The sequence below is a fragment of the Manihot esculenta genome, chromosome 5, assembly GCF_001659605.2.
Source record: "Manihot esculenta cultivar AM560-2 chromosome 5, M.esculenta_v8, whole genome shotgun sequence".
Taxonomy (NCBI): domain Eukaryota; kingdom Viridiplantae; phylum Streptophyta; class Magnoliopsida; order Malpighiales; family Euphorbiaceae; genus Manihot; species Manihot esculenta.
The window spans coordinates 4,516,041-4,533,880 of NC_035165.2; the positions used below are offsets into that span (position 1 = coordinate 4,516,041).

At 32.5% G+C, this 17,840-nt stretch overlaps 2 protein-coding genes across 9 annotated transcripts; one reads left to right on the forward strand and one right to left on the reverse strand.

The window, feature by feature from the left end:
* Positions 1-783: 783 nt before the first annotated feature.
* LOC110615540 (COP9 signalosome complex subunit 7) lies at positions 784-6,171 on the reverse strand. 7 transcript variants are annotated; one of them, XR_002487991.2, is made up of 10 exons: positions 5,725-6,163; positions 5,509-5,584; positions 4,566-4,654; positions 3,917-4,006; positions 3,568-3,612; positions 3,405-3,475; positions 3,106-3,244; positions 1,463-1,568; positions 1,249-1,272; positions 784-1,169 (listed from the first exon to the last, which is right to left on the reverse strand). XR_002487991.2 is itself a non-coding variant. In XM_021757438.2 (10 exons), the coding sequence occupies exons 1-9, from the start codon at positions 5,881-5,883 to the stop codon at positions 1,251-1,253; spliced, it is 825 nt and encodes a 274-aa protein (XP_021613130.1). In that variant the 5' UTR covers positions 5,884-6,171; the 3' UTR covers positions 784-1,169; positions 1,249-1,250. The 7 variants fall into 7 exon arrangements, 6 of the variants coding, with proteins under 6 accessions (XP_021613130.1, XP_043812656.1, XP_021613129.1 ...); XM_021757438.2 differs by having other exon boundaries at positions 1,463-1,596; positions 5,725-6,171; XM_043956721.1 differs by having other exon boundaries at positions 1,463-1,548; positions 5,725-6,169.
* A 3,417-nt stretch (positions 6,172-9,588) lies between these two features.
* On the forward strand, positions 9,589-15,249 carry LOC110616056 (leucine carboxyl methyltransferase 1 homolog). Of its 2 annotated transcripts, XM_021758364.2 has the most exons (14): positions 9,589-9,711; positions 9,825-9,935; positions 10,175-10,263; positions 10,366-10,508; positions 10,808-10,855; positions 11,035-11,116; positions 11,276-11,378; positions 11,954-12,074; positions 12,228-12,275; positions 12,475-12,558; positions 13,144-13,208; positions 14,053-14,104; positions 14,351-14,389; positions 14,779-15,249. In XM_021758364.2, the coding sequence occupies exons 2-14, from the start codon at positions 9,856-9,858 to the stop codon at positions 14,851-14,853; spliced, it is 1,029 nt and encodes a 342-aa protein (XP_021614056.1). In that variant the 5' UTR covers positions 9,589-9,711; positions 9,825-9,855; the 3' UTR covers positions 14,854-15,249. The 2 variants fall into 2 exon arrangements, with proteins under 2 accessions (XP_021614056.1, XP_021614057.1); XM_021758365.2 differs by having other exon boundaries at positions 9,600-9,935.
* Positions 15,250-17,840: the final 2,591 nt, after the last annotated feature.

Sequence of the window (17,840 nt, forward strand, 5' to 3'; positions counted from 1 at the left end):
TTTTCTTTTCCTCCTTTTTTTATTCATTATTATTTTAAAAAAAATAAAACAATTCTTCTTTTTCTTTCTTTTTTTCTTTTTTATTGTCATCCTCTTTTTTTCTTTTCTTTTTTTTATTCTTTTTTTCTCCTTCATTATTGTCATTTTTTTAAAAATTATTTTATTAATAAAAAAATAATAAATAAAATAAATAAAAACATTTTAATAAATTTTTATATTTAAATATAAAAACTAATTTATTAATAATAATATAAAAAATTTTATTTACCAGTAAAATTAAATTAAAAAAAAATTATTCTTTATTTATTTTTAATAAAAAAATAAAAAAATTATTTCATAAAAAATAAAAACAAAATAAAATCATTTTAATAAATTTTTAAAAATATAAAAATAAATTTATTAATAATAACAATACGCAAAAATTAAATAATAAATATCTAAATAGATATGTATATACAGTTAAAATAAATTATATATTATTATATATATAATAAACTATTAACTGTAGATATTTTTAATAATAAATAAATAATATAATTTATACACGTATTTTACACACCAACGCCACCATCTCAACATAATTTACCGGCGTTTCAACTGCAATTACTCATCCGCTGTCAATTATCTACAACTGTCGGCCATCAGATGTATTAAGCAGGTAAATTAAATACGTCCTGAATCTAATAATTAAAAATTATACTAAAATTTTTAATCCAAAAATGAAAAATTCATTTTCTCATTCTAACTTCCAATCCTCGCTACTGGTTTACGAACACATAAACGAACGAAAAGTACAAAGTGCATAGATTTCAGGTTATTGAAACAAAGACAGCAAGCATTTATCAGGCAGATAGAAGCTTTACCACTACAAAAGAGACCTGTTAAAACTTTCAAGCAGGAAGCAGCTATAATACATCATCTGCAAGCTATTTTTGTGGCAAATTGAGGGGAAAGCATCAGAATTTTGGATTATGGGAATTATAAAATTGAGCTTCAGACCTCGTAAAATTTTCAGCCGCACCACCAACTCTGGTTCCATTCTCTAGCTAACTCAATATGCGTAATGGTAGGTTCAAAAACAAGGCAACAGTTTCCACATATCAATTCAAATTGACAATGAAAACTACAATGTCAGTGCAAGTGCAGTTATCCTTCAAAGCAGCAACCATCTGTTGTTAGAATGCCACGAATGAAAATCTGGCATGTTGCTTAAAAACCCATCCAATGAAATTCTTGATATATCTATACCTTCAAGATCTTGGATGCCGCCTCCTGCAAATTTCCCAAAGTTGACCAGTCGAACAATAATTGATAAAAGTTCCATTCAATAATGATCCAGATAAGTAAATAGTAAACATTATACCCTGTAGAACATATGCTCTAATCCATCTACTAGAAATTCAAACAAATGCAAGTATATGCACAATCTGACTTGCAGAAGAAAAAAATTGCATCATAATACCTTTTGGATCGGCTTCGGTCCTCATAGTCCATCACTCCACCAGGTTGAAAGTAGATCTCGTCATTGCTTCTGAAGTCAATGTCGGCCTGCTTACAGTGTGTAACTTCTGCCAGAACGTAAGTAAGACACATCGACTGAAATATCCCAGAAACTTAATAAAAACACCATTATCTACTATCCAAATTACCAAACTCAAGAAAAGGAATATTGGACAAAAAAATCCAACGTTTATGGTAATTTACGTTTATATCAAACACTTTGCCACAATTATAGCCGAGAAGACTAAATTAAATTTGAAAATGTAAATGACAAATTACAATAGTCTATAAAATTTTATATTATTATAAAACATATAATCCGTTAATTTAAATTTTATATTAAAATTAAATATATCTTATATTTATTATATGTAATGTTAAATATATTATAAATATTTATTACAAATAAATTCATATTATATAAAATATCACATTTCATTGAATGCTTATACACAATACGTGTATTTTTTATATTTGAAAAAGTTTACATTCTATTAATAATATTCTAAATAAAATAAAATATTATATGTTTTAAATTGTAAAGTTTATTTTTTTCCATATTTTAAGTTTAATTAATAATCTATGATATTATATAAAAGTGAAAAAAGGGGTAATAATGGAATTAATAAAAAATGACATTGTTGCAATAAAAATATATATTTAAGGACTATTTTATTAGTCCAATGCAACTTTAACGATTATATAATAATTTATCATTAACTTTTCAAAATCAATTTAGTCCTCTTAACTATAATTGTGGCAAATTGAAAATGTTTAGTTTTACCATCCAAAATTTAAATTGTTAAATATAAATATCAATTACCGTAATCGTTTGAATTTTTTTGCTCTAACACCCCCTCAAGAAAATCATCCTTCAGATGAAAGTGGACCTCATATTAGTTAAATTAGTTTTACATGGGCCCACAGGCATTTGAAAATAAGCGAGTTATGCTAATTCAATAAAGCATAGCTACAGAATATTCTAAATGATGCGCTACTTTCTTCCCTCAAACTTGCTAGCGTGCAGATTTAAAGGTTGGCTTTATTCTCTTAACTACACAATATAGTTAATAACTCCTCATACAATCACCAAAGGCCACAACGACAATGAGAGAGTCGAACCTACCTCCCCCTCCCCTCCTCTAGTTCCCCCTCCCCTCCCGCTTGTTCCACATAAAATATTTTTCAAAAAAATATTTCTATATTCTCTAATGTTTAGCGGTAATATTTTCACGGTCAAACGGAAAATTATGACATTTTAAGAAAAATGACTTCTTTTCAAAAGAGGAAACCATTTTTAAGACACTGAAAATTTTACTAACATTACTATATATAAATTTATTAATATTATTTATTTTTAACATTATAATTACATAATGGAAAATAAGTTTTTTTTCGGAAAATAATTTCCATAGAAAACATTTTTTAAAGTGAAAAATATTTTTGAAATACAAGTTATTTTCTACAAATAAATAAAAACTAAACTCACAAGCTTTGTACCCCAACACCAATGTCCAAAAAAAATGCATGTGCGTGAAATATTTCCTTAAATTAATTTGTTTCCAAATGAATTAAATTTGAAATACAAAACAAGAATCAACTCACCTTGAGGGAGAGGGACTTCTTTACTTCTTCAACCCTATCTTCCACATCCTTTCGGTGCTGCTTGTCCAATTCACTCGTAGTATCGGCCCATTTTATCTTCTCCTGAATTGATACAAGTAGATCCTCTGACGTGGCCAACCTAGACATCAGTTAGTATAAGGTTAGAAAAAGAAATTCACAGCAACCTGAACATAATGATCTCTATAGACAGAATTGAATTGTAATAAGTTGTTGCAACTAGGCAAACAAACATGCTAAGGTAATAGAAAATATAGTGACAAGACTTCCAGATATCCAACCAGTTTGATAGTGTTTGTAACATATTCCCAAGTTGTCCAGGTCTCAGATCCCTCCCAGCTGCAAATTGGACCTATATTTCACAAAACACTAGACAAGTTTAAATATGCTCAAATAATGAAACAGCAGCAGCATAAAGGCAATGTGATCACAGAATTCACAGACCTCAAAGCACCTTCGCAACTGATCCAACTTTCCTCTAACTATCCCCTAAAATAAACAGAAAATGAAATAAAAGCAGCAATTAGTATCTTATTATTTTCTCAAATACAAGTTATTGTAGTCTAAATTCCAACCTAACAACAAAACCTTCCCAATGCAAATGATGAAAACAAGTGAAAATTATATTTGAATAATCATCTGGGCAAAGAAGATAGCTAATAAAATCAACTCTCATCTGCTTCACTTTCAAAATAGATACCTTAAGAAAATAATAATAATAGTAATTTATATACCAAAAAGAGCATGCTATCGTGAAAGGGATAAGAATTGAATCCAGAAGCAATAAACATACCGCATACATGCACTCATTGATCAGAAAATCCTCAAGTTCACGAACATTTGTAACATCTAGCTCTTGCATAAGTTGATCATACGGTAGAACCTGGAGAAGGAAAACATCATAACAAGCTCAAGAGATGTGTCGATTAAATCACAATTCTAAGTGAAGAATATAACAGGTAATCATATAATATCCAACATTCAAATTGGACTGGAGCACACGCACAAAATACCTGAAAATATCAATGATATTCTAAATAGATACTCAATTCACAAAATATAATTTCATTGACTAAGAACAACATATATGAAACAACATTTAATCACAAACACGTAGGCTCCAATGACTTGTGCAATCAATTACCAAGAATTTATGACATTCAAAATCATTAGCTAATTTTTATTTTTTATTCAGTACAAACTCTAGTAATTCAAAATGATTTGAAGTTAAAGCCAATATCATTCTTTGACTCGAAGTATTGCCAATTAATTTCTCAAACTTAGGCCACAGTTTGACTAGACAAACCTTTTTTGCTTTTAATTGTAACTTGTGTCATTAAGTTCTAAGCAGCAGTTCATTAATCATCAGAAAGAAGGTAATAGATTACTCAGATAGACATAACTAGCATTGTGGAAAGGGCTAAGAATCTGAAGAAAGATACCTTGTTTGTTTCAGCGAATGTAAGCACAGTAAGTTGTTTAAGCTTGAGGACTTGATCAGGAATCAGCTCTGGAAGACGACCAGCATTGTCTGCAAATGCTAGGTTTAATTCCCAATTTCATATAATGTCTCCAAGGAAAGTGAAAAAATAAGGGCCGAGATAGAGGAATCTATTGTTTAGTAATCCAAAAATAGTCCCCTGGAAACAAGTCTTATGGGTTGCCTTTAAACCAATGCCACTAACTATCCACAACATATTTCTTTTATAGATTTCCTTCTCTGGAACTATATTTCTCATTGCATATTCCTTCCAACGGAGCAATCCTCAGCCCAACCACCCCCCCCCCCCCCCCCCAAAAAAAAAAAAAACCTAAAAAATGCCCTTCAATTGACTTTCACTTATATTTGGTCTTTTGTCAGCCCATCAAAGATTATAGCCTTTTCTATCTAGGATTCCACATCATGTTCTGTCGAAAAAGAGAACACTCCAACAATAGTGATATGAAGCCTGTAGCATATAATTCAGAACCTAAGATTCAAGCAAGCAGCACTGAAACTACACGTTTCTGAAACGCTTTTTCAAGCCAAACACCCATTTTTGCAATTAGCATCAGCAGACCATGCTACCTATTAGAATAACTGTTGGCAGAGAATTCAGGAGAACAGAACAGGCAAGAAGTACAAAGACGCCTGTGATTGAAAAGGACCCTACAGATTCATGTGATCACATGATCATAGAGAAGAGCGTGTAGCATGGATTTTTTTTTTTTTTTTATTATTAAGGCAGAGTAAGAGCTACAGATGTCAGTACCCTATAATCAAGGCCATTCACATGATGTGAAACTTTTTCCCGCGAGAGAAAAAGAGAGCTCAGAGCATATCCGCATGACCCCAATTACAGAGTAGTACAAAACCTACAGATAAAAAGAAGACTCTAAGCTTACTCTTGTAATCAGTCCATGTGCCATATGCAAACAACCGAAGAACGTCCAGGTACCGCGAATTTTCAGTTCCTTCAAGCTGCAAGAAGTCGATTAGTCATGCAGGAAAAAAAATTTTCACCATTAGCGAAAAAAGAAAAATAATAATCATAAAAAAAAAAACCAATAATAAATACAGTAAAATATCAAAGAATAAATAGAAATGGTTAGGATTCTGACCTCAGCAACGCTGGGTACAGCGAGAATCTCAGAGAACGCGAAGAGGGATGGATGAGCAGTGGCCTCAACAATAAGGGGCGTGAGGAGCGAGACTTGAAGAGTTGATGCTTGCTTGACGAAGTGATTGATAACTTCAGCTTGTTTTTGTTCGATATCCATCTTCAAAAACCCAAGCACAAGTCCTAAACAAATTGAAGTATTTACGAAAATTAATGATTCAGGACATTGAGAAAGAGGATGAGAATGAGTTTGGGAATTGGGATGGCGGTAATTGAGATAGGTTTGAGGGTTGGGTGTTGTCAAATGACCGAGTGTGCGATTTGGGAATGTGGCAGTGGAAGTAGCTTCTCCGATCGACGCCTGGCTTGCCCCTTTTTTGTAGCGATGGATGACGTGTGAAATTTCCCTTGTTAATCAGGCACATTGAGAATTCATTTTGAAATTATTCATTTCACAATGAATTGTGAAAATTTTAGGTGAATTTGGTCGTTATCCACTTCAACGATATTGAGGTGGATTCTATCTATTTTTTTTTAAAAAAAAATTGTTTATTTATAGTTTAGATATATTTTTATTCGTATTTAACCGGATTTAACTAAACATTTTTTCAATAAATCACTCAAATCAAAAATAGATAAAATATAATTATGTTTAATTTAAAAAATAATTAAATTATTCTATTTTGACAGGAAATGTTTGAGAAAAGGTCGGTAGGAAGATAGATCCTGATTCAGGCCGGTCATGATCAGGAATTGGAGTTTCTCGGCCTCTTCTTAATGGGGTTCATCATTTAAGCAATTGTTCCCTGCAGGGAAAAGATTGCTCCATTTTAACTGCTGACCCCAATCCAGCATGCATTAATTATTTTAATAATTAATATCTGTTTTCATAGTAATTAGTTAAAAATAAAAAAAAATCCATAATTTACTTACTAAAAACATTAAATACTAATTTAATTACGATCAAGCTCGTAGTGTAATTAAATGGTATCTATATAACTAATTTTGTTGCCACATATAGGAAGCGAAGAACCTGACCCGAGAATGGTTTGGAGGCAGACATGTTTGCAAATTAATTACCAATACTATCTTTCTTGTGTTTGGCTAAAGAGGAAGAATCAAAATTCCAGACAGATTTTTGACATCCTAAGCGCATTTGAAATACATCATAAGCATGCAGTTGTTCAAGTGATCAAATATTATGTAATGAATTTATCTGCTTAATGACTGGATTTAATGGCATTGAAGCCTTTTCTGTTGGCTGTTGAGAAACAAAATAAAATTTGAAAAGCCAACGTCATTTGAAGAACATAATACAACTTGTCAAGCGGTGGAAACGGTGTGGCGGTGCGTAGTGTCGGTTATGATTTGGATTATTTGTGCGTCATAAATTAAATTTCTGATTGACTTGTTAGGCTGTATTAATTTTTTATATTAAGTAAGATATGTACAACAATTTTAAAATTAAACAAAGACAATATAATAAAACACTTAGTTTAATTCGTTTATAAATTTATTTTTTAATTTATTATAAATAAAAAAGATAATTAATCACCTTATCTTTATAATTTAATTTAATTAATTAAAATATTTATATATTTTTTTAATTACATGAGAAATTTCTCTAATTTAAAATATATTCGTCCACTTATGCTCTTTTTGCTTTTAGTTTATAAAATATCCTTAAAGATAAACTTAACAGAACTCCCAATGCTTTTGTATTAACATAGATTATGCCCATTTTGCAAATTCTTTAATCTACATTTAAAACTAACAAGGGAAAAAATAATTGATGGATCACTACAACAAAAATTTGCAATTTCATACAAATAATATAAGGAGTACAATAATTTCAAAAAAAAAAACCATAGATAAAATAAGTTTGAGAAAAAATCAATATAAACAAACTCCATGTACAAATGAAACCATGAAAAAGATTTGAGCTTGCTTAGTGTGCTAGAATGATAGAAGAAACGAATAAATCAAGGAAGATGTGATGGATTTCTCGTAGCATAAATTGTGAAAAATAAAATATTCATATGAGTAAAAGTATAATAGATAGAATAGATAAATAAAAAAAAAATAAAAGAAAACGCACGTATTTAAGTTTGTATTTACAGTTAGAGAAAATAAAAAAAATTAATTAATAATAAAAAATATATAAAATTAATTAAGAATAATCACTTAAACTCTTTAATTATACACGCAATATGCTCAAAAAATTATTTATAAAGATATATGAAAAGAGGGAAAAAAAATCAATAAAGACTCCACGCAGATTAAACAATAAAAATTTATCAAACAAGTTAGTAAAAAATTATCTGATAAATTACCTTCAATTAAGTTCAAAACTTAATAATCAAGTTGTATTAAATAGAACTTAATAAATAGATTTTATACAAAAAATATAATTTCATATATATTTATGTATCATAAATAATTTCAGTCACGACACAGTAATTTTTAAGAAGGAATTAAGTTGATAATTGGTATCTCAAATTGTTGCGGATCCATCTTCTTCTTCATTACAATTAACCCATTTGAGATTACAACACATTGTATGAGTCGTACCATAATAATTTATTCTCATAAATTATTTTAATCATAGGTTACCTTTTCAAATCGATGACTATTGGGTTTTACGTATTTCAGTAAGGGGACCGAGTCCATAAAAGCAGCATTAGCCAAAGCTCACAAAACCCCAAGCAAGCCGGTCCAGTCCCCTCAGCCCGACTCAATCCCACGGAGCAAACTAGGCCATTCACAAACCCAGGCCCACTAACCATGAGCTCGGTCCAGTGACGTGATAAGAGGAAGGACAGCAGACTTAAACACCTTGCAGTCCTGTCTACGCTCGCCGAGAGAAATTAAATGACCGCATGACATAGAGATACTGTCTGATGTTTTCGTATGTACAAATCTACATGACAGAGGCAGATGATACTGTAGTAAAAAGGTCGTTAAACATCACTAGCAAATGAAAGGAAATAAATAAAAGGAGAGAGACATCTCTCTTCCATAGAGAAGTTTGGACACATATATTATAAATCTTATTATCTAAATCTCAAAACAGCACACACCATACATCAATGGCAACCTTTAAAACAATGTAAAATGTTTAAACACATGTGGGAAACTGAGCAGGTCAATAATGCGCTTGTGGACTTGGAGCTCAAATTTGTCCCATGTATTGGTTCCTTCACCGCAAGGAGAATTCTTGGTGGTAATGTAAGAACGTTTGTGGACATTCTCACTGGTCCCTTGATTTTTGGTCGCTTGTCCTTAGCTCCACGAATCAAGTCAGCATACTTTCTCAAGGTTTTTGACATTTTCAGAAGAGTGGTTTTTGATTTTGTGAATCTACTCCTGAAGTTCTTCCAACTCAATCTTTGTTAGCTTCATTGTTGAGTATGCTGCCATTTTATCCTTCACTTTCCTGCAAAACGAGGTAGAGGGAGTTGGCTGGCTTGGTAAAGCTTTGGGCATGATCATAAAGTTGTTGGCAACAACATCAAAGTTAGAGGAAGTTTATGGCTGATTCAATGGTTAAATTTGTAAAAGTAAGAGAAAATAAAGAGTCTGATTATATAGAGAGTAATTTTGCAATTAAAATAATTTCTCTCACTTTTGATTAGAAGAAAATATATGGATTAACGGCAAAGAAGAATAAAATGGATTTTCTTAATGAAATTAAATTTAATATAACTAAAAAAATACATGGACTTATAACTAATTAGATAAAAAACAGAAATACGGTAATAATTATTCCTAATTTATGTTAAAAGTTGATCTGCCGAAACAGATACGGTCTAATTTTTAACAAATTCTATTTACTGCGATAAAGGGGGGAAAAAACAAAAAATTCTATTTACCTTTCTCATTTTCGCTCCGCCAACAATTTCTAGATTTAGGTTTAGCGCGTAAAAGCACCAAACACAGTTCCTTCTTTCTTTTTGGAGTTAGAGCAGGACAACTCGTCTGATTAGCGGTAATCTGAAATCGCCATTTTGCTTTGCAATTGCATATTGGAAATCCTTCTATTCTCCATCTTTTTTCTCTTCAATTCACATCGTTAAACCTAAAACGGTGCGTTTTCTGGAGGTTTCCCTCTCTCCCGATAAGCACAGTAGCAATGGCAAATACAGCGGCTGATTCGCGCAGCAATAGAGCAGCAGTTCAAGCCACGAATGACGACGCTTCAGCCAGTAAATTGTTCGTAACTTTCAATTCTAATCTTCCCTTGTTTTCATCTCTCCTATATTTTCAAGTTTTCTTCATGCAACTGTTAATTTTTCTATTCTTTGTTGTTTGGTTGCCGAGAAAATTAAATAATATCGGAGAAAATTCTGTCCAATCGAAAATAATCACTATTGTTTTTTGTGCTATTATATGAGATAATGATGGCGGTATTGTGTTCTGAATGATGCTTTCTATCATTCTCGATCTTAAAGGTCCTGTGTTAAGAAGGGATACATGAAGGACGATTATATCCATTTATTTGTAAGACGACCTGTGAGGAGATCCCCAATAATCAACCGCGGTATGAGTTATTGAAACTACATCTCATTTTTGACGTTTTAATCTTTTTCTTTCTGTACTTATTTTTCGCTTAATTTTCTGGTTTTGGTTCTTTGTAATTCAGGCTACTTTGCACGTTGGGCTGCTTTTCGGAAGCTTCTATATCAGTTCCTTGATTGTGAAAAGAATGCTAATGAAGGCGGTCACATCAAGAAGCAGATATTGTCGCTCGGAGCAGGCTTTGATACCACGTACTTTCAGTTACAGGTGAATCACTTTTGATAAAATCAAGACACAACTGAGAGCTGATCTGCTTCATTCTTTTCCCACAAAACTACACTTTTTCACTCTTTTGTGTACTAGCTGTTTTACCAGCTTTTTCACGTGAGCAATTTGTGTTGTCACCTCAGCATTTGAAGCTTCATCTAAGCTTCTGCTTGAAAGAAAAGAAAGAAAAGAAAGGGGGACAGGGGCTGTTATGATCATGGCTGGGCTTTCTGTATTATAGTACTGTGTCAAATTAGAGATTGAGGAGCTTATTGAAGTTGTTTTTCCTAATATGACAGGATGAGGGTAAAGCGCCTTCCCTATATGTGGAGCTGGATTTCAAGGAGGTATGAGTTTCAAACATACATCACTATCATAGGGCTAATTTGGCAGTCAGGCAGGGTACTAGCATATTACAGCTATCTTAGACGTGTTATTATAATATCTGGAATGAACTTATGTAACCTATTTCCCTTGGTGTGACCCAAATTCTCTTTGCTCTCAACTTACATAAAGTTTTTATTAGGTAACTAGTAAAAAGGCAGCAATTATTGAATCCTACAGTCAGTTAAGGGACAAAGTTGGGGCTTCGGCATCAATCTCACGAGGTAAATTTCTTGAATTTCTGATACCTTGGACTTCTGAAGTATGTTTAAAACTCGCACCTGTTTCTGTTTGTCATGGATGTTACACTATTTGGTGTATTGATGATCTGGTATAAATTATTTCACTTTTCGTTTCTGGTCTGTGTTACTGCCTCTTTGTAGAAAAAGGAGAAGTGCTTAGTGACCAGTACAAGCTTCTACCAGTTGATTTGCGTGATATACAAAAACTAGATGACATCATCACATTGGCTAATATGGATCCCAGGTATGTGTAGAGAGTCGGTTTTTCTTCTCTTTTGTTGATGAAAAGCATCAGTCTCTGGGTTTTCCTTTTCTCATTATTTATCCATCTTGCTCTGATTGACATGCTATAAAGTAGAAACAATACAATTTTATGGTACATATAATAGTATTAGTGGTAGTTAGGAAGTAGTTGAGAATGTTGTTAGTTAAATAAAGCTATCATATAAACAAGGAGGAAGTAGATTTGGCAGGATAGTTGTTATATTGCATGAGCTGTATAAATACAGCTATCATGAACTGATGTTGACTACTCTTAAGGAAAAAAAAATTTTCAGAATTCTTCCTCTCTATTTTTCTCCCCGTTCCCACTCCATTCTCTCCATCTTTCTTCTTGTTTCTTCTCTTTCCTTCTTCTAAACCTGGACTGTGACTGATAGGGATTCAAGAATCCTAACAGTTTACTGAATCAAATTACTTTTTATAGATAAAACAATTCTCACTGTCTTGAGTTTTCCCATTTCATTTCTTTGCGGAGTCTGTTTATGTATCTTCATGTTGAGGGAACAATAATTTGCTTCGTTCTGATACTGTTATCAGCTTGCCAACGTTTATAATTGCAGAATGTGTCTTAATATACTTGGATCCAGATTCAACCTGTGCTATAGTTGGCTGGGCAGCAAAGACATTTTCAACTTCAGTTTTTTTCTTATATGAGCAGGTTACTAGACTACCCTCTCCTATTGATATTAGTATTTGTTAACACGCTGATTACCATTTTTTCTTAGATGTTCTCAACTTATTGGTTTGTATATTTTCATATGTTTCTGTTACACAAAACATGTTCCTTTACATTTCACAATGACGGTTACAGATCCATCCTGATGATGCTTTTGGGCAGCAAATGATAAAAAATTTGGAGGTTCGGATTTTACTTCCTTTAATTTGTGCTTTATGATTTCAAATAATCCTTTAAATAATTTGGAATTTTTCATGTTCTTCAACTATTAAAGTTGCAATTCTGTATCGATGCGTACTTGCTCACTGTTTTTATTATGTGTTTCAATATGTTATTGTGTTCAATTAAGTTCTGATGTTTATGTTCTTCCTTTGGTGGTTAGAGTCGTGGCTGTGGACTACTAGGGATTTATGCTACACCAACTTTGCTTGCAAAGAAAAAACTTTTTCTTGATCAGGGATGGCAGGTATACGTTGAGGAAAATTTTACTGGAATAAAACTATATTCCTACTTTTTCCTTGATAAAAAAAGGATATGAAATTGTTCAATGAATATAGTGTGATCAAATGCACAGGTCATCAGAGTTCACAAGTTTCTTGCTCCAGGTGCTTAATGTGTGGATTACAAATGCTCTGTAATGAAAGTAGGTTTATTAGTGATCATAGCATAGTTTTGTGGCAAAGAAATTTGGTACTCTAATCAATTTTTTGGGCATAGAATTTCTTCCTCCTAAGTGTGGCTTAAAGGGTGGTTCAAAACTATTTGTGCTACATGCAGCTGGAATTGAGACATTCAGAATTTGTTATTAGGCGATTGAAGCATTCAGATATTGTTATTAGGCAGTTGAAGAATTCAGATATTGATATTAGGCAATTGAAGCATTCAGATACTGTTATTAGGCAATTGAAGCATTCAAACTTGTGTTATTAGGGAACATAGAAATCAATGCACAGGGTTTTCTTTTCAGCAAAACTGTTTCCCCCTTAGCTTCATTCCTTTGCTGTATTTAATTAACTGTTTTTTCTTTCTTGCGAACTATGCGAGGTCTCAGAGGGCTGTTGCTTGGGACATGCTGAGAGTTTATAGCGATTTTATTGAAGCTCAAGAAAGGCACAGGTATTTGCTTCATTGTTTCATATAATTTCTTTTCTTTTTTATTTCCAATTACCGTTAATTTGATTCCAGAGTTGTCCAGTGGCTATTATTTTATGTAATAGATGGGCATGGGAGGGATTGTTTAGTACTTTGATTTTTCCTGACTTTCTACTGAATGAATCTGATGTGTTATTAAATAAAGTTAGCATCATGCAAGAATGCTGTGCTCTGAATGTTGCACTTTCTGTTGCTTCCTTTTTCACTAACACATGCGCGCACACACACTCTCTTACTTTTCAGAGACGACCTTTTCAATTCTACTGATCTTGAAAGCAAGACTTCTCATTGTCCCATTTCTGTAGATGCAACTCTACATGCTCAAGGGTTCATATGCAAAAAGCATTTGAATGGCCATTCAACCTAATCTAGCAGCAATATGTGACCCCAAGTTGTAACTGTTCTGTAACTCCATTGAACATGCTTATCCCTAGGTGAAAAGATGCCATTGCTGGCTGCCTAGGAGATTTTCTGGAAGTAGAAACTTTAAGAGGATCATATATTAGTCTAGAATAATAAGATATGATGAGGCTAGATTGAAATCACTGCTTAGTGTAAATATGACAGCCTTTTAAGATTCTTGCTTTGTGAAAGAAGGAATCCTAATGTCTATCTTTTTAAGATTCTACCATGTTGATTGTAGAATGATATAAAAGAAAGTTATTTCCCCGTTTGGCTGTTCACCCTTTTTCTCTCAATGTATTTCCATTAATAAATTGTTTATGATCTGTTCTGTACTGTCTAACTTTTATTTTCTTTCCCTCTGTCTCTCTCCCCCCTTCCTCATCTGTTGTACAATGTTCTCTAGGATTGAACGGCTGGAATTATTTGACGAGTTTGAAGAGTGGCACATGATGCAGGCAAGCTATTTCCTCGTTTGTGTTGCAAAAGATGTCAATTGCTATGGATTCTTACTTAATGACAATGCCTGATATTAATATGTGGGCCTAGGCCAAATAGAGTTTTCTGTTTAATGCTCCCATATGGAAGAGGCATTTGCCAAGTGGTGATTGATACTTTTGATGTCCATAAATTGCATTGAGCTTTTCTGTTATTTTTGCTGATGTTGTTAGTTCTCATTTTTGTCATGAACTGCTGTGTTTCAGGAGCATTACTGTGTGACTTACGCGATAAATGATGCCATGGTATGTACACATGTTAGCGCAATTGCATTTGGATATTATCTAATCTAGCCTCTCATCGTTAGCCATGTGATTTTCCATCATAACAATGTGGAATTACATTTTGTAATAAAAAGTCAAGGTGCATTTACTAGTTAGTTAATTCCTCTGCTAAATAAAATATAGCAGAGTACCAATCAACATTTGAAACTTTTCATCAAAATGAATATATTATTGTTTGAATCTGTCAAAAAAGCAAAAAGTGCTGAATGGTGCCCCCAGCTTTTTCTGCTTTTCTTGATGATATGATGAGGTTTATGAAACCATTTTGCCAAAAGATGCATATACTATTTGTTTTGATCCCCGAAGGATAAGTCTTGACACAGCATCCTGGTTTTCTTGTCATGATGCAGGGTCTCTTTGGGAATTTCGGTTTTCCTACCCACCAGCAGCACGTGATCAACAACCCAATTGTAGCATCTCCATGAAAGCCCAAGGTTGCAGTAGACCAGAGTGTGGCTGGTCTTGCCAACTTCGGTTAAACAAGTAGTATCAGAGCAGCACCAATGACTGACACGTGCCAGTTAACCAGGTTAAGAGGTTGTCAGGTAAGAAAGGTCTCTCAAGCTAGTAGTTAGTCTTTAACTAAAAGTCTCCATAAGGATTGATCGCTTGTGTGGATGGATCCCTCTGCATCATTTGTCTGACTCTAGAAGACAGATCCTTTCTTTTTCTTGCTAGCTGTTTGGCAAAAGAAATCGTGGTGGGACCCTACAGCACCGATTGTGTCATATAATGGCTTGGGGGGTCCATGTCATGTGGAAATATACGGGCATCGTTGGTTGCTTTTCAATGTATTCCCCCTAGATTTTATTTTTCCTTCACACAGTTTACACTCTGTTTGGTAGAGAGCAAAGGAAATAATTGGAAAAAGATAAGAAAATTCATTATGAGAAGAAAATATATACATAGGAGGAAAGTTGTTTTATTTAGTAAAAATAAAAGTAAACAAAAACTTCTAAGGATTCATTTGTTACTAAAAAAAAATTCCTCCAAATGAAAGTGATCTTTATAATTTATTTTCTATTCAAAAGTTCCTCCTTATTTTCCAAAATATAAAAGATATTAATCCTTCCTTATTTTCCATCTTTCCAGATTTTGTTATTTTATTTTAAGAATATTTACAATCTAGTCTTTTATGTTATGTTATTATTAATACTTTATTTAGTATTTCAGTTTTGCTTTTATCACTCTTAGATTATTTTATCTATTACTCTTGTTAATATTTTAAAATAAATTATTATTTCATTTTAAATATTACAATTATTTATAATTTCATTCATTAATTTTATATATTTGTTTTCTTTATCTCTCCAATGTTAGATTAGAGATAAAATTAAAAAAATATAATATTATTTTTTAATAATAAAATATTATTTTTTTCATTTAAAATATTAAAAATTTAATATTTTTTAAACAATATAAAAATAGAACTATTTTTGGTTTATTCGCTTACCTTTTTTGGGGGTTTCGCTAAGACGACCAAAATGCCAGTGTAGTAAATGTTACGAAAATCAATGCGAAATTGACCATCAATGTGCCATCCTAAGAACAGAGACCTGACTCTTTAGGTAGTTTGCTTGGATTGTGAGACTAGTGCCTGCATCCACAAGGGAAATTGATGGATTTTCACGTTAGGACCCAAAAGCATAAAACTACTTGCTTCTAATAGTTTGTTTAGCTTCATTTTAAACTGTTCTTTTTTAAAAAAAAAAATTAATTTCATTTTAGAACATATATATGTATAGTTTTGAAAAAACAATTCCCCTGTCGTAATATCTAGCCCGAGGAAGGAAAATGAGATATTTTAGCTCTATTTTCAACCCTTTGTACGCTTCTTATCCCCCAACCCAAAGAATGAGAAGGGAGATATGGTGGAATGGCCCTAAAATGCTTGCTGGCAAACTGATAAATAACAGGTTACGGAGGCACTGACCAAACAATTGTTTCGATAATGTTAAATTGCATAATGAACTTATTGATATTTTTGTTGTGCAATGAGCATCATCGTATGATGTACTTGGGATGTATATGATGCGAGTTTCTTGTGGAGAAGAGTTCCCCTCTTTTTTCAAGTGAAAAGAAAGGCCAAAAAGGGAAGCTTACCAAAGAGGACGTTGTCATGTAGATTGCAACTATAATTAGCGAATCCCACTTGAAAAAGTGAAAAAAGTAGTGTCAATTTTATGTTGTGTATTCTGAATCACTCGGTGGTTCTTTTGACAATGTTGTGCCATTGACAAAAATACTACTAGTCGACGTCGTCAAGTCCAAATAGTCCACGGCATCTTAATTCTAGTATTAGGATCGAGCCTCGTGGTTTCATGATAAATGAAAAGACAAAAATACTACTAAAAAAATGTTTATTAAAGATATTAAATTTTAATATAGGAGTTTTTTTCCAGATTTTCTTTTTATTTTTAAAAAAGTATTTTTAAATTATTAGTTCCTTTTAATTTTTCAACTGTCTCATTTGGGTTATGGGTTATAGTCTCATTTATCCTAATAAATCTTACATGTATGCCCTATGTTCAAAGTAGAAAAGTAATGGTGAGGCCCCACAAACGAGAAAAAACCCCGAATGTTTTAAAGATAAAATTATAAATCTAATGCTAAAAAATGGTACAGTTTTATAAACAGAGAGTGGACCAATGGTCCACTTTGTTTAGCTTTTTGGAAGAAAACAGTTGTATCGTTTTCTATGGATTGCCAATGCCGCCTACCATTTTACTCTGTTTGTTGAATACTCGTAACACCTAAATCCAGGGAAATTTTAGGGTTGCAGCTTTTAAGTGAACTTCCTTCGTTTACAGTTTTGGAGCATCATATTTTTTGTATTCGGTCATTTTTCTACCATTATTGTTCTGGATCCTGTTCCTGGTCCTTCTGCCAATGCATTTTTGTCGTATTCCTTTCCTTTTTCTTCTGCTGATGAAGATTGACAAACACCCATGGACCTAATACTCCCCGAGTTCTCTTTTCCACACCAATTAAATAAATGGGTTCTTGGAAATGTACCACAATAGTGCAAATTTTCTTTTCTCGTTCTACCCCTTTTTATGTGTATGGTAATTTTTCTTATTAAGTGATCAATTTGACGATATGGGCCATTTGGGTTTACTGATATTGATTTGAGCATATCGGCATTCACCTCCCAATCCCCACGCGGTTCAAGAAAAAGAGAGCAAAGTCTTTTTAAGACATAGCTAAAGAAAATAAAGCTAAGAATATATTGAAAGGAACACATCATTTTCTGAAGAATCCGATACTTGGTGAATGACCATGACGATATAGAGGTTGCCACAATTTCACAAAGGCAGGCCAACTCCAGATTAAAAGAATGATCTTTCACACCACTTAACGGTGATTAAAAAAAATTAAAAACTTGTATTTTTTAATAATTTCACAAAGGCAG

Bases quoted from the DNA above. Each gene is read 5' to 3' on its own strand.
- LOC110616056 (XM_021758364.2), top strand. From the start codon at position 9,856: ATGGCAAATACAGCGGCTGATTCGCGCAGCAATAGAGCAGCAGTTCAA. The intron at 11,117-11,275 runs GTAAATTTCTTG...GCCTCTTTGTAG, and splicing joins TTCGGCATCAATCTCACGAG to AAAAAGGAGAAGTGCTTAGT. The intron at 12,276-12,474 runs GTTCGGATTTTA...TTTGGTGGTTAG, and splicing joins AAATGATAAAAAATTTGGAG to AGTCGTGGCTGTGGACTACT.
- LOC110615540 (XM_021757438.2), bottom strand. From the start codon at position 5,883: ATGGATATCGAACAAAAACAAGCTGAAGTTATCAATCACTTCGTCAAG. The intron at 3,613-3,916 runs GTATGTTTATTG...TGTTTATTTTAG, and splicing joins TCAATGAGTGCATGTATGCG to GGGATAGTTAGAGGAAAGTT. The intron at 3,245-3,404 runs GTTGGATATCTG...ACTGATGTCTAG, and splicing joins TTACAAACACTATCAAACTG to GTTGGCCACGTCAGAGGATC.